At 41.3% G+C, this 16,892-nt stretch overlaps 1 protein-coding gene across 2 annotated transcripts in view; it reads left to right on the top strand.

Moving 5' to 3' along the window:
- LOC122652561 (pyruvate kinase 2, cytosolic-like) overlaps positions 1-16,892 on the top strand; it is a 90,071-nt gene that overhangs the window by 58,947 nt on the left and 14,232 nt on the right. For both annotated transcript variants that reach the window (XM_043846344.1, XM_043846343.1), the window contains 6 exons: positions 5,202-5,346; positions 5,459-5,547; positions 14,717-14,812; positions 14,894-14,961; positions 15,069-15,168; positions 15,323-15,379. In XM_043846344.1, coding sequence (XP_043702279.1) covers positions 5,202-5,346; positions 5,459-5,547; positions 14,717-14,812; positions 14,894-14,961; positions 15,069-15,168; positions 15,323-15,379 — 555 coding nt within the window. The remainder of the gene's footprint in view (positions 1-5,201; positions 5,347-5,458; positions 5,548-14,716; positions 14,813-14,893; positions 14,962-15,068; positions 15,169-15,322; positions 15,380-16,892) is intronic.

Below are 16,892 nucleotides of genomic sequence, written 5' to 3' on the forward strand. Positions count from 1 at the left end.
TGTCAAATTAATAAGCAATTGAGTTAGTCACATAATTACTCTTGTTAATGATTAAGAAAGTTTCCATGGGTATATTACCTTACGGGCGAGACGGTAAAACCTACTGCTACCAGTCAGCCTCAGAAAAAGTGGAGTTCAGACAATGCGTTGGTCATGTTGTTTCTCATTAATTTGATGCAACCTAATATAGTTCAGGGTTATTTACTGCTTGATACAGCAGCCAAAATCTGGAATGCTGCTAAGGAGACTTATTCTCAGGTTGGTAATGATGCCCAAGTACATGAGTTGCGGAAGAAGATTTATGAGACCAAGCAGAAAGAACTCTGTCACAGTACTACTCTGAGTTACGTGAACTGTGGCAGGAGTTGGATTTTTATGAAGACTTTCAGGCTACCTGCCCTGAGGATGCTACCAACTTCAAAAAATGTGAGGATAATAGATTTCTTGGCTGGTCTTAATGTCGAGTACAATCAGATTCATGCTCAAGTTCTCAGCAGAGATCCTTTTCCCTCTTTGGAGCAATCATATTCTCTGCTACTGTTGGAAGAGAGTCGCTGTACCGCGATGTTGCAGACCATATCACAGGAGCGGTCAAGTTCTGGCTCTAGTACTCAGTCTCGGGGTGGTTTCACACATTTCAGTGATCATTCCAGTTCTGATCAGGAACTTGTCAGGTGCAATTATTGTGTAAAGGAGCGTCATTCTAAAGACCACTGTTGGAAGCTTCATGGCCAACCAACCACCTCTCGTGGTCCTGGTCGTGGTGGTGGTCGAGGTCGATCTACTCTAGCCCATACGCATCATATTGAGACATCCGATACTGTACTCACAGGTTCTTCTCTTTCTCAGGATGACCTGCAAACTCTCAGGCGTCTCATGACCAAATTGGAGCCTTCTACCTCATCACCACCGGTCTCTGCACCTGCCTTGGTTACTTCTGATTCAAATTTTGCCCACTCAAATATCTCTTTTGATGGTCATTGTGCCTTGGTTGTATCCCATCCTTGGATATTTAACTTTGGTGCAACTGATCACATGACTGGTTCTTCCAATTTATTCTTTCAGTATTCTCCTTCTTTAGGGAAAGACAGAGTTGGGTAGCTGATGGTTCCCTCTCCTCTGTGTCTAGAAATGGTTTTATTCATTTCTCATCGTTATTATGTTTTCAATCCGTTTTACATGTTCGTAACCTCTCTACTAATCTTCTTACTGTTAGTAGTATCACTAGAGATTTGGGTTGTAAGGTCACTTTTTTTTCCATCTCATTGTCTTTCAAGACTTAGATTTGGTTGTGGTAGAGTGCAGGGTGGTCTATACTTGCTTGAGGATGCTCTCCCTTCAATTTCAGCTGTTCTCAGTCAGACTCACCAGACAATTTCAACTCCATCAGCCTTGACCGATTTGCATCAATAGCATAGAAGATTGGGTCATCCACCCATTGGCACCTTAGCTAGAGTATTCCCTAGTTAATTTAAGCAGTGTAATCTGCATGATTTTCATTGTGATGCTTTTAACCTTCATTGATTGTCACACATGCACTACCTAAACCACTGTACCATAAGAATGAAGTCTTTCGGTGCTTTCAGATGTTTCATATCATGATTCGAACACAATTTGATGCTAAGGTGAAGATTCTTCATAGTGACAACAGTAAGGAATATATGGAAGGACCATTCCAGACTTACCTTGCTGATCAGGGTATTATTCGCCAAACTAATTGTGTTGACACACCTGCTGGGAAGGGAATGGCAGAGTGGAAGAACCAGCACCTATTGGAGGTGGCTCATTCTCTCATATTTGCCATGAATGTTGCTTCCTAGTATTGGAGTGACCGCATGCCTACTCGTGTATTGGATTTTTGGTCTCCTCTTGATGTTCTACATGGCTCTTCATCATTTATTGTGCCTCCTAAAGTATTTGGGTGTGTTTGTTTTGCTTGTAACCATCGTTTTCCTGGTAAGATTGAACCCTGGGCTCAAATGTATTTTCCTTGAATGCTTGGCTACTCAAAAGTGTTATAAATGCTATCATCCTTCTACTTGGCATATGTTGATTACTATGGATGTGGTCTTCCACGAGAACTTTGCTTATTTCCCCTATTCGGCACCTCTTCAGGGGGAGTCTGGTACATTTGGTGAAGATGTGCCTTCATTGATTCCTCTTGATAGTCCTTGGATGAGTCCTTGGTTGAGACGGAGGATACTTCAGTTTAGGGGAAATTACGGACAAAGACCACACAACAACAACATCATCAACCGTCCTTGCGGGTCTATTCTCAGAAACAACATGTTGACACCACCACCAGTGTACCTACTCTACTAGCACCAACTCTACCCATCGAAACACCATTTGCTGATCTGGGTTCTACTCCATCTGGTAACATTCTTCCTTCTAGTAACATTGATCCTTCTCTTGATTTGCCAATTGCAATTCGAAAAGGTGTAGAACATTTTTTCAACATCCCATATCACGTTGTTTCATATCATTTTCTTTCTCCTTCCTACTGTGTGTTTGTGTCCTCCTTCTCTTTTGTTTTTGTTCCTCAGAATTGGCAGGAGGCACTTGCAGATCCTTAGTGGAAAGAGGCCATACTCAAGGAGATGAACGAACTTCAAAAGAATGATACTTAGGAGTTGGTGTTTCTTCCTCCAAATAAGAGACCTGTGAGTTCAAGTGGGTGTTCACAATGAAACAGAAGGTGGACAGTACTATGCACAGATATAAGGCCAGGCTTGTCACTAGAGGATTTACCCAGACCTATGGGACGATTACCAGGAGACCTTTCCTCCTATGGAAAAAATGAATACCGTTCGTGTCATTCTTTTATGTGTTGTCAACCTGGGGTGGAAACTGCAACAGCTTGATGTGAAGAATGCATTCTTCTATGGCGAACTTGAGGAAGAAGTATACAGGGAAATTCCTCCTGATTTCTCTTGTCAGTAAACTCTGGGAAAGGTTTACAAATTGAAGCGAGCATTATATGGGCTGAAACAATCACCCAGAGCGTGGTTTGGCAGGTTTCATAAAGCCATGGTGTCAGTAGGCTATACTAATCCTGATCACACATTTTTTATCAAACGTTCAGGTGATAAGATCACAGTGCTTATCGTATATATTGATGACATTGTGGTTTATGGAAGTGATCCAGATGAAATAACCCAGTTGAAGGCTTACTTGGGTAAAAAAATTTGAGATTAAAGATCTCGAGAAATTATGCTACTTCCTTGGCATTGAAGTTGCTCGCTCATTCCACCAAAGTAATCTCTCTCTCTCAAAGAAAGTACACTCTTGATCTCCTCTTTGAGACAGGAATGTTCGAATGTCGCTCTGCAAATACTCTTATTGAGGCCAATGCTCATCTCAAGAGCTGGCAAGTTGACAAAGGCAGATATCAAAGGTTGGTTGGGAGGCTGATATATCTCTCACACACTCAGCCTGACATTCCCTATGCCGTGAGTCTACTTAGCCAATATATGCATGATCCTTATTCTACTCACTTGGATGTTGTCTTTCATATTCTTTGTTATTTGAACTCTGCTCCAAGGAAAGGTGTCTTGTTCTCTCCTCATAATAATCTTCGTATTGAGGCCTTCACTGATACCGATTGGGTAGGTTCTCTTGATGACCGCAGATCTACATCTGGTTATTGCACGTTTGTGGGCGGTAACCTTGTTACTTGGAGAAGCAAGAAACATGTTGATGCTCAATCTAGTGTTGAAACTGAGTTTAAGGCTATGGCCCAAGGTATCTATGAGTGGCTGTGGCTGCAGGGTCTCCAATTTGAGTGTTGTACTAGTAACACTGCCTATGATGTTGTACTGTAATAGTAAGTCGGTGATCAGCATTGCACATAATCCTGTTCAGCATGATAGGACGAAACATGTAGAAATTGATTGTCACTGCATCAAAGAGAAGCTGGATCAAGGAGTTGTTTGTGTTCTGTACAAAGTCCGGAGATCAGTTAGCTGATTTTTTACTAAAGGTCTTAGTTGTAAGTTGTTTCACCTGATTGTGTCCAAGTTGGGCATGTGTGATATTTATGCACCAACTTGAGGGGGAGTGTTGTAATATGGATGTAACAGGGTATAAGGGTATATTCGGTATTTTATATCTGGAATATTCTAGTATATTTCTTCTTCTACCATAAATAAAGAGGGCTGTGGTCATAATGACACAAGCCACAATTTTCCCAGACTTGCATCTGACTGCATGTGGACATGCATGATAAACTTATAAATGCCAGAATGTCAACATATTGGTTTCTATGGATGTGCCTTGGGTTGGGGAGATGCTTGTGTTTTGCATCGCATACTCTTCTAAATGGGTAAGGTACCAGAGTCGGGGCTTGTGTCAAGTTCTGACATTCCGCCAAATAATGGTATGATCCATCTGAATATATTTTCTCCTCCACTGCCCCCCACTCCAAACACAATATGAAGCAACATTTGCTGGCGAATGAGTTGTGTCTTTTCCCATAAGAAGTTTGTACGTCATGATGTCTGTTCGTTTATCTCCTTGTCTATAGGTATGAATGCAGAAGCTAATTGTTAAATTTAATATGATACTTATGATGTAATAATTTTCTCCTGCATTTTATTTGGGATAAGCAAGTTGGTAAGTGGCTCATTGGACCCAGTTCAATTGCACTGCTCATAGTTTTTAAAAACTGGACCAAACCAGAGGCCAGATCAGAAAAGACCGGACCAACCACCCCACTTTTTGGTTTGTGGTTTTTCCTCAGTTTTGGCCTGTTTTCTCCTCAAAACCAGTGGAAAATGGAAAAGGGAATCAGGGCTATTTTTGGTTCAACCTGCAGTCCGGTTTTAGAAACTGTTGTATTTCTGATCAATAGATCCAATTTCTGTTGTTTTTTAATTTTCTTGACCATGTCAAACTCTGAGAGTTGTCCCTATGTCAATGCTAGATCCTAGATTGCTTGCATGCCAATATGTCTAATATTACCTATTACCAGACACCTTTCTGAACTTCTTACTACATGATATAATGATAGTAAACAATTCTTATGATTTAAGTTATGGAGAGAACAAGTTGTTCTGGATATGACAAAAATTTGTGCTTTGGCATCTGGATGAGGTAACAATAACGACACTATATAGCATGCGAGAAATATTATGCGAAAATCTTTTTTGTATTTTTTCTGCATACTGATACATGGACACTTACAATATCTCTTACTGTAGGTATTCTTATTTCAGAAGTCTGCTGTTCACAAGTGTAACATCTCCGGGAAGCCTGCCATAATTACCAGAGTGGTGGATAGTATGGTTGAGAATCTACGGCCTACTAGGGCAGAAGCAACTGATGTCGCAAATGCTGTCCTTGATGGTCCATAAACTAAATACATAATACATCTGTAGCTTTATACTATTTTCCAGTTTGTTCAAAGTGCCTAATACTATGATATTTGTTTTTGTTCCTCAATGTTTACATATCTCAGGCACAGACGGTATTTTATTAGGTGCAGAAACACTTCGAGGTCTCTATCCTATTGAAACAATACAAACTGTTGGGAGAATTTGTTTTGAAGTAAGTCTTCATATCTGCTAATTTGAGAGTTGATATACAATGGTGTATGGTAGATTTGTAATTAGAAGGAGAAAGATAGGATCTTTTGACAACTAAATCTCCTTTTTTTTTTTTGGGTAATTCTCTTTAGTAAGTATAGTGAAGTCAAATATGAGGAGAATGGATTTCTGCACGGAAAGAGAGAGGAGGGAGGGGGGAAGGAAAAGAAAAACTTAAAGATGACCCCACAATAATAATTCGCCAAAACAACATAGTTCATGACTTGTATCATGACTTGTATCTGCACTTGTTAGGGAACAAAAGAAAAAAAAAATCCAGCAACTATCTATTACATTATGCTATAAGCCTATAAGTACTTCAAGTTAATGTGCTGATGCTTATTGTAGATTTATTTTTGCAATTTCTGATGCCTTTATCAGTGACTGACTGAACTGTGGGGGAAAAATGTTCTGTGACATCTTTTTTCTTTCTTTTTTCTTTGGAGTACATCTTTTCTTCCATTTTTGGAAATTTTTTTCCAATTACAAGATAGCAACTTCTGGAGTTTGATTTTTATCTGAAGCATCCATTCTTCTGGGTAGCATTCCCATAGGCAAGCTATGGGGTGCCACTCAATGACCAGATGGGGTACAGTAAGCTGTTAATCATTGAGGAAACCTGTTTTAGGTAAATGTTCTGGTATAGTGTAGCAGAAGCAGGAGGTAGGTGTTTTTTCTGGGTACGGAAGGATGGTTATCTTTGTGTAGGTTTGTCTGTGGTGGTTGTCTTGGTATGGATCTTTGTTGGTCTTTCTTTTTGTCAATTGTTGAGATAGGCTAGTTACCCGATTGGGGGAACTAGTCCTAGTTGTGTTAGGATTGCAGTCCTAGTTGTGTTTGTGTTAGGATTGCAGTCCTAGTTGTGTTAGGATTACTCTTTTTCTTTCTTTTATTTTTTATTTTCCACTATTTTATTGTATTTTCCTCCTCAGCCGAGTGCTACTCTGGGATTCCTAGTTGTACTAGGAATTCCTAGTAGGATTAGGACTGAGGAGTTTTACTTCAATTACATGTACTTCAGATTACTATAAATAAAGGGCCTGGGTGATCGATTCTGATCACTCAAGCATTCATATTCAGAGCTGTCTACATGGTATCAGAGCCATCTCTGATCTGAAGAACAGCTTCCCTCGATTTTTCTGGTTTCCATCTTCAACACACTCTCGGCTTCTGGTTCTCTTCTTCTCCAACTCTCTCGGACTCTCTACTTCATGCAGGGCAGCATCTTTGAGGTGATTCAATGAAGAATTAGTTGCTGCCCTCCATGACACCTCTCTGAAAATCATTCAAATACTGGGGTGATCTGAACCTGCCACAGGTTTCCTCCAACCTTGGAGATCAAGCTGCTGCCCTAATCGAGCTGGATTTCTGGTTTTATTTGGAGATTGATTCCTGCACCTTCTGATCTACACCCTATTGTTTTCAAACTGCAGATCCAAAGCTGCAATTTTTTGCATTCAAACTGCAGATCTGAATTCAATCCACAGCAGATCCAAATCTGCAATTATTTTGCATTCAGATCTGTCCCTGCTGACCCAAATCTTCTCCAATTCAGGGCTTTTATTGGCTCATCTGAAGGGGCCACTGTCTGGAGGACACTTTCTCTGCTACAAGGAAGACACTAGAACCTTGTTTCAGCCAGTTCTAAGGGCTGCAACTCATACAGCCTTAAAACCCAGGGCTCTACTCGATTAGGGTTTCCTATTACATCATCAGTTTTTTTCTGATTTTTGAAGGAACTTTACATGATGTCTGACATCACTTCAGCTGACTCTGATGGATCTTCTCGACCAGAGTATCTTCCTTTTGCTTCTTCCACCAAACTAGATGGGACAAACTATTTAATGTGGTCCAGATCCACTTACCTTACAGTTGCTGGCCGTGGCTACACAGGACACCTTACAGGCACTACTCCTATCCCTACTGAAGAAGGAGCTGCCAAGACTAAATGGTTATCCACTGACTCCATGGTCATGTCATACCTTATTCATTCTATGCATCCTTCAATTGCATCGGGCTACCTTCTCCTAGACACTGCTGCCCAGATATGGAAGGCTGCCAAAGACACCTATTCACAGGTAGGGAATGATGCTCAGGTCTACGAATTAAGGAAGAAAATCCATGACACCAAGCAGAATGATTCATCAATCCCTCAATACTATGCTGAACTCCGCAAGTATTGGCAAGAACTTGATCATTACTCTGATTATCAGCCCACTAATGCCACTGACATTGCTGCCTATAGAAAGCATATTGACAAAATTAGGGTTTATGATTTTTTGGCTGGACTTAACGTGGAATACGACCCAATTAGGGTTCAGATTCTAGGCAAAGACCCTTTCCCTACATTGGAATAGTCTTATGCCTTGGTTAACAGTGAAGATCGCCGAAGAACTGCTATGCTCAATACTACAGTTTCGAATCGATCAGCATTACAGACCGGGGCTGGTTCTACTCCTTCAGTTGCTGATACTTCTAAATTTGAGAAGACACAGATTAAATGTGAGCATTGTGGAAAATTGTGGCACACCAAGGCCACCTGTTGGAAGATACATGGCAAACCAGCCGACTTTGAGGCTAAACGTGCTGCTCGCAAATCGAAAAACAAAGCTAATCATACTGAAGCTGTCACTCCTACCCCTCCTACTGACACTGGACTATCCAAGGATGAACTTCAGGCTTTCCGTCATATGTTACAGGCTTCCGCTGCTACAACAACACCTGCCAATTCTTCCACTCCTCCAGGTTCAAATTTAGCTCACTCAGGTATTTCTTTTGTTGGTCACTGTGCATCGGTAGTCTCCTCTCCTTGGATCATAGACTCCGGTGGCACTGATCATATGACTGGATCCTCCAGTATCTTTACTCGTTACTCTCCTACATCTGGTAAAGACAAAGTACGAGTAGCTGATGGCTCTCTCTCCTCTATCTCTGGAAAGGGCTCCATCAGTTGCACACCTTCCTTACAGTTATCATCTGTTTTACATATTCCTAAATTTACCACTAATCTTTTTTCTATCAGTAGTCTTACCCGTGACCTAAATTGTAAAGTAACCTTTTTTCCTTTACACTGTGTGTTTCAGGATCTGGCAATGGGGGCGACGATAGGATGTGGTAAGATGCATGGTGGATTGTACCTGCTTGATACTGGGAGTCTTACTTCACCACCGCCTTTGGCTTCTCCCATCCCTCAAAGTGCGTTAGTTTCTTCTGAACTTCAACAATGGCATAATAGACTAGGTCACCCCCCTTTAGGAACATTATCCCTTTTATTTCCAGCATTAGCTAAAGAATGTCATAAAGATGATTTTTTTTGTGAAGCCTGTGTTTTGGCTAAACAACATCGTTCTACTTATTCTATTTCTAATAAAAGAAGCTCTTCTCCTTTTAATATTGTTCACTCTGATGTTTGGGGGCCTAGCCGCAAACCATCCCTTAAAGGCCACCGTTGGTTTGTTTCTTTCATTGATTGTTATTCTAGGTGTACATGGGTATATTTAATGCACAACAAAAGTGAAGTTTTCTCTTGTTTTCAAAATTTTCATAAAATGATTCAGACCCAATACACTGCCACTCTCAAGATATTGCGTAGTGACAATGGTAAAGAATACATGGATGGTCGGTTTCAGCAGACCTTGCTGCCCATGGAATACTCCATCAGACAGTTGTGTTGATACCCCAGCCCAAAATGGTGTGGCTGAAAGAAAAAACCGCCACCTTCTTGAGGTGACTGGGGCTCTTATGTTTGCCCATTCTGTCCCTTCCCAATATTGGGGAGATGCTGTCCTGACTGCTGCTTATCTTATCAATAGGCTCCCTACTTGAGTCCTTGACTCTGCCACCCCTGCTTCATTACTGCAGGGGTCCTCCACCTTTGTTATCCCACCAAAGGAGTTTGGTTGTGTCTGTTATGTTCGCGATACCCGATCTCCTGGCAAGCTTGAACCCCGTGGGACTCGATGTATTTTTTTAGGTTACTCTCCTTCCCAAAAGGGATATAAGTGTTGCCATCCTCCTACCCGTCGCACCTTCACCAGTATGGATGTTGTCTTTCATGAAACTCTATCTTATTATCACCCCACACCTCTTCGGGGAGACTTTTGGTGAAGATGTGATGGTTGACCTTCCCATCTGAGACCCGGACTCGAGTCCAACTACCTATTTCACCCCCCTCCTCGACTGTTGTTTCCTCCCCTCTCCCCTCTCCTACTTCCCCACCGGCTTTTCCACCGGATTTTCCCCAGGGGGAGAACTTAGAGGATGCTGAAAATCCTATTGGTGATAATTCCCTTCAGGGGGAGGTGATTCCAGTCCAACAAACCATTAGGGAATTTCAGAAGAAAATTAACGACTCTATCTCAAAACATATCACAGGGGACATTCCCAATACAAGCAGCTTCCATCCACTGTAGCTCCAGCACCACCACAGTTGTCGGCCCTGGAACCAGATCGATCTCCAGGTAACATATCCTCTCCTTCATCTCCTGATTTACCTATTGCTCATCGTAAAGGTATTCGGGCTTGTACCCAGCACCCCATTTCTCATGTAGTCTCTTATGACTCCCTTTCTCCATCATTTCGTACATTTGTCTCCTCTCTTTCTTCTGTTCGTATTCCCCAAAATTGGCAGGAAGCTTTTGCAGATGGAAAGTGGAAAGCAGCAATGATGGAAGAAATGCAAGCCTTAAAAAAGAATAATACATGGGAACTTGTGGTTCTTCCTCCAGGAAAGAAACCAGTTGGATGTAAGTGGGTGTTTGTGGTGAAACAGAAGGTAGATGGCACTGTGGATCGATACAAAGCACGTTTGGTTGCAAAAGGATTTACTCAGACCTATGGGATCGATTACCAGGAGACTTTTGCACCAGTCGCGAAATTAAACACTGTCAGAGTGCTACTTTCTTGTGCAGTGAATCTTGGCTGGGAGTTACAACAATTAGATGTGAAGAATGCCTTCCTCCATGGAGAACTTGACGAGGAAGTGTACATGGACATTCCACCTGGATTCTCTTGTGATAAGACCGGCGGGAAAGTTTGTAAATTGAAGCGTGCTTTATATGGACTGAAACAGTCCCCTCGTGCATGGTTTGGGCGATTTCATAAGGCAATGGTCTCTGCAGGTTATAAGCAGAGCAACGCTGATCATACTTCGTTTATCAAGAAAAATGGTGAAAAAGTAACTCTCCTAATAGTCTATGTTGATGATATTGTGGTGACCGGGAATGATAATCATGAAATCACCCAGTTGAAGACTTATCTTGGGCGAGAATTTGAAATAAAAGATCTGGGAAAACTAAAGTACTTTCTAGGGATAGAAGTTGCTAGATCTTCTAAAGGCATCTTTCTTTCTCAAAGAAAGTACATCCTAGATTTATTGACCGAGACTGGAATGCTAGGGTGTCATCCTTCCGATACACCTATGGATGCTACTACAAGACTTAAAGAAAAGGAGGGAACTCCTGTTGATAAAGGTCGGTATCAAAGATTGGTTGGTAAGCTCATCTATCTGTCTCATACAAGACCTGACATAGCAGTATGTGTGAGTATGGTTAGTCAATTCATGCATGATCCACACTCCTCTCACATGGATGCTGTTATCCGGATCCTTCGATATTTAAAATCAGCACCGGGTAAAGGAATTCTTTTGTCTCCGAATGGTCATCTTCGTGTCGAAGCATATACTGATGCGGATTGGGCTGGTTCCTCTGATAGAAAGTCCATTTCTGGCTATTGCTCATTTGTTGGCGGCAATCTTGTTACGTGGCGTAGTAAAAAGCAGAACGTCGTGGCAAGATCTAGTGCTGAAGCAGAGTTTCGTGCTATGGCACAAGGTATTTGTGAAATGTTGTGGCTCAAAGGTTTATTACAAGATATCGGGACTCTTGTTCCTCTTCCCATGATGTTGTATTGTGACAACAAGGCTGCTATTAGTATTGCTCACAACCCGGTTCAGCATGATCGTACTAAGCATGTGGAGGTTGACAGACACTTTATTAAAGAAAAGTTGGAAGGAGGGCTGGTGTGTGTTCCGTTTGTGCAATCTTCTGACCAGCTTGCTGATGTGTTTACTAAAGGCTTAAGTGGAAAGATTTTTCATCCTATTCTTGTCAAGTTGGGCATGGTTGACATTTATGCTCCAACTTGAGGGGGAGTGTTGAGATAGGCTAGTTACCCGATTGGGGGAACTGGTCCTAGTTTTGTTAGGATTGCAGTCCTAGTTGTGTTTGTGTTAGGATTGCAGTCCTAGTTGTGTTAGGATTACTCTTTTTCTTTCTTTTATTTTTTATTTTCCACTGTTTTATTGTATTTTCCTCCTCAGCCGAGTGCTACTCTGGGATTCCTAGTTGTACTAGGAATTCCTAGTAGGATTAGGACTGAGGAGTTTTACTTCAATTACATGTACTTCAGATTACTATAAATAAAGGGCCTGGGTGATCGATTCTGATCACTCAAGCATTCATATTCAGAGCTGTCTACATCAATAAATTCTTGTTCTTCCTATGTAAAAAAGGAAAATGGGAAAAATAAAAAGTAGAGGCCTTGATTTGAAGTACAGTAGAAACTTGAGGACTTGAGTCAGTGACTCATCAAAATGAGGACTGATAGCAGATCAGCTGAGAACTGTGAGTATAATTAGTTATGCTTCTGGAGGACAGTTGGAACCAAGATACTCATAAAAAAGAAGGAATCAGCAGGTCAGACCTAAAGTAACAATTGGAGATATTACTGGAAGTCTGGAACTGAGCACCTATTCTGGGGTGGCAGCTTGTGGTAGTAATAGATTGTGCATATCCTTTCTTTGACTTTCTTCGCATTCATTACTGCTTGAAGAAGATCAAAGCAGTTAGAATTTCTCCTCGAAGAAATAACTCTCCAAAAAGATAGATACATTGATATGCCCATATAAACATCTCCTCCATGTACTATAAAATGCTATACCCTTTCAGGTCTGTAAAATTCCAAGGAAAACAGTTTATGAACTTTATAATGAACTTTATTTTATTTCTACCACTATTTTGGATGCTACAAAAGCCCTAGAAACCCTAGATTAGAGGCTCTGAATAAGCATTTGGAGTTTTCACTTTTCAGAGCTGAAATCGGAATCTCCCTTCAAGAACTGCTATAGACATCCAGTTGTAGTGGGACTAGCTTTTGAGAAATGAATCTCCAAAATTCTCTTGCCAAATCTTTTGATGACCATTTTTTTTAGGTGGTATCAGAACACATAGTTTGGGTTTATAATTTGGAGTATCCTCACCGTAATCATTCAATGTAACAAAACTGACTAGAGAAAGTCTACCTTCTAATGAAACATGCTGCTTACATTATCTCAATATATATTTCTCTGACTTGGAGAAATCATCAATTTAAAAGCATGTTAGTAACAACCACCATATAAAGTGATGAAAGAATGCTTTGGTAGAATTTTTTTTAAAAATCATGTGCACAGCACTTTACAAAAGGCTATATCAGAAGACTATAAGAAACCCCAAACTTGGTGCCCCAGAAGATTATGATAGGCTCCACTAGGGCTGCAAATTTGGCCCTGTCGGCCCGAACCCGCCCTGAGCCCGAACAGGGCCTGGGCTAAGATTTCTGGCCCTGAGGGCGGGTTAGGGCCCGAAATTCCTGGCCCTGAGTCAGGGTCGGGTCGGGTCAGGGTTGAGACCTCGGGCTTAGCCCGACCTTGATTTTGACCTTGATTTTGGCACTGAAGAAATTTCTTTATTTATTAAAAAATAGAAGCTACTACGAATATAAACAAGTGCTTGGTGCACTTGGCAGTTTGTGTTGTAAAAATGCCATTTGCTACCAAAAGGTCTTGGGTTCAAGTCTCTTCCCTCACATCTTCTCTAGACTTCTTATTTTAATTTAATTATTGCAGGGCCAGGGCCATTAGGCCAAGCCCGACCCAATCAGGGCGGGCTTGGGCTGGGCTTGGCCCATCAAGGTCAAGGTTAGGGTCAAGGTATTTAGGCCCTGAGTCAGGATCAGGGCGGGCCTGGGCCCAGCTAAGGGGACTCAGGGTTGGGCTAGGCTTTGAAAAAGCCCGGCCCAACCTGACCCTGTTGCAGCCCTAGGCTCCACATACACGTCATCTCTGTCTACCCTCTTCTCCAGCTAGCCTATCGGCAATTGTGTTTCCAGATCTGAGACTCCAATGGAGTGATATGTTTCTGTTAGCTTCCATGGTCCTTGTTGATTCAGTTCTAGCCATCCAATGGCTGAGACAGACTCATTCAATGATCAAATGCACCCACTGTATATCAAGGGATTCTGTCTAGTGATCCCAGCTTTGAGTCCAGCTGTCAAACAATCTCTACACCAATAGAGCTCGAAACACCTGCAGTACCAGCTGGTCCTGGATTCTCCATGCTACTGCCATCAAAATTGAGTTTAATAACTCTAAGATTGGGGGGGAAGGGGGGAGTCCAATGACTGATCACATATGATCTTGACCTAACTATCAAATACCAGTCTCTAATCACCATATGAAAAGATATACTATGAATAATGAAGGGACCAATGAGCAGCTGTCACCATCACAACCCCCCAATTCAGCTGGTCTTGGAATGCTTTCATGTTTAACAATGCACAATATAAGGGAATAGTACCGATGCTGCAGTTGGGCTTGCTAGGTATGTGGTAGAGTTCTTTGTTGTCAATTGGGAGACTTTGATTTTGGTTCAAAAAAAAAAACTCTAGACTGGGTCGTTCTTGAAGATAAAAAAACAAGGAACTTTCTAATCACAACTGAGCCCAGATAGGCACATACATCAATGGAATACTTTGCTTTGCCCTATCAAGATAGAGGGAAAGAAATCCAGGATGCATATATTGTCTTCTGCCTCTAGGAAATCATTCTTTTGCTGAATTCTTAAAAATCAAATATCCAGTAAAAGATTGTTCTAAATTAAAAGGCAAACCTCTTATAAAATTTCATTGTCAGATCCTTGCTGAGTAATTTATGTCAGATCTTCTAATGCCTTACAATTTAAATTGTTAATATTCCCATTACAGCTCAGTACATGGTGCTCAATGGCTCATTGGCCTTTTAAACCAGTTTGCTTTGTTATAATTCTGTATCTTTATGATTCACGCCCTCACCTGAAAAATACTGTTCATTGCAGGCTGAATGTGTTTACAACCAGGGTCTTAATTTCAAGAAAATAGTCAAACATGTTGGAGAGCCAATGTCACATGCAGAATCTGTTGCTTCATCTGCGGTATTTAAAATTCTTGAATTGGTTGTCTGCTTTTCTTTATAGCCTTAAACAGCACCAAGATAATCCTCTTGCCTTTCAAAGGTACGTGCTGCAAATAAAGTCAAGGCGGCGATCATTGTCGTGTTCACAGCATCTGGGAGAGCAGCAAGGTATTTTCTACATGTTTATGATCTCCAATGTCTGTTACTTATCTAGTAGAAATAGATTGAAAAAAATAGTGACCTGGAATCATGACCTGGAAAAGTTTTATTAATAGGTTGGTTGCAAAATATCGGCCATCTGTGCCCGTGGTGGCTATTGTGATTCCACGTCTTACTAAAAATTCATTGAACTGGACTTTCTCTGGCACATCACAGGTATGACTAGCTGTCACAACTGAGTTTAGGCTTAACATTTGTCAGGGTTCATTTTGGGCATTAGAATAGTCAACAATGCTATCACTTTAAGTATGTATTGGCTTTTCATCTCTTTCAACGTTATCCGTAGCCTCTGTCTATTTTTTTACTGCAGGCTAGGCAATGCCTTGGTGTGAGGGGAGTCTATCCTATATTAGCTAGTCCCAATGTGGTAAGCATTTCCCTTTTGTATAATCCATAGATGTCAAGGCATCTCCTAGGGTAGGGAATGCCTAGGTGTCTAGGCACCTTGGTCGCCTTGCTGGTGTCACCTTGTGTCCAGACCCCTTCCAACACCTTGGGTCGCCTAGATGCCGTGACAACTATGGTATAATCTGATCAATATTGTGCCAAGCAGACAAACAAAAAACATATATGCATACAATACTTACACTAGCAAAGTTGGTTATATAGAAAATGTTAAAAAATTAACTTTGCTGCATGCTGGTAGAATTTTTCTTCTTTCATGTGGATAATGATATGTATGGCACTTGTGGTATGCTTAATTGAGGAGCAGATGCCTTTATTGTATTTCATACAATCTCAAATATTCCATATGAATGACACCTTCTGGTGGCAGCATCAGTGCTCTCATTTCCCCTACTTCAGCCATAAATTGCCAGCAACACTGCAAAGCACTAACACCATCCATCACCACTCAACTGCAAGAAAAATGGGTTTGATGACTTATATGCACCATCATAGACACCTGAGCTGCAAGAGAGGTGGTGGACATGATGACTTGTAGCACCACCATAACCACCTGGGCTACACGACATGTTTGACTTTGGCCACACCTATGCACCGTCATGGACAAGCTCTTCTATCCTTACTTTGACTAGTTTGTTATTTTCTATCTCGACGACATTGTGGTGATGCAGGACAACTTGAGATGGAGCTCCAATCGGTTATGGTTTTCAGCCCATATCCTGGGTTTAATTAAAACCATTGAACCAGCCTAGTTTGGTTCAACTCTTGGCCCAGTCGGATCAGTCTTTTCTGGGAGAAATTTTATGTATCAGCCAACCTGTATTCCCCCCCCCCATCGATCCAGCAAATATTGTGGGAGATTCTTCATATTTATTAGCCATTAATTTGCTGATTTATAGGGTATTTAACAGATTTCGTGGGAGCCTAGGAGGAAAGCTATTAATCAGCACTGGAGGAGATAATTAATAGCTGATTATAGGGTATTTAACAGATTTTGTGGGAGCCTAGGAGGGACAGTTATCAATCAGCACTGGAGTAGATATAATGATCAAGATTGTGTGGGCCCCATGGCCAGCTCGCGGAGGGAATAAAGGGAATAAAATAGGGGATCAATGGAGAGAACGATGCTGCCTTGCGTGAGAGATTTTAGAGATAGGTTGTTAGTTTCCTATAATTTTGGATTATATCTAGTCCTTGTGTGGGGGCTTAGTAGTTTTAAGCTAGTTTCTTTTTTCATTATATTTATTTATGTGATGGGTAGTTTCTATTTTTAGGACTCTTTAATTTCTCTTTATATATGATGTAATTCCCCATCATTGAAATTATGGAAGAATAGAATGAATTGAGTTTATGAGATGTGCATGTGCACTCCCCCCCCCCCCCCCCTTCTACTGCTTTTTTCTTCTCAAGGTTTCTCCTCTTCTCTCCTGCTGCTTCTTCTTCTTCTCACGGTTTCTTCTCTTCCCCCCCCCCCC

Source organism: Telopea speciosissima, chromosome 2 (genome assembly GCF_018873765.1).
Source record: "Telopea speciosissima isolate NSW1024214 ecotype Mountain lineage chromosome 2, Tspe_v1, whole genome shotgun sequence".
In the NCBI taxonomy this organism is placed as follows: Eukaryota; Viridiplantae; Streptophyta; class Magnoliopsida; order Proteales; family Proteaceae; genus Telopea; species Telopea speciosissima.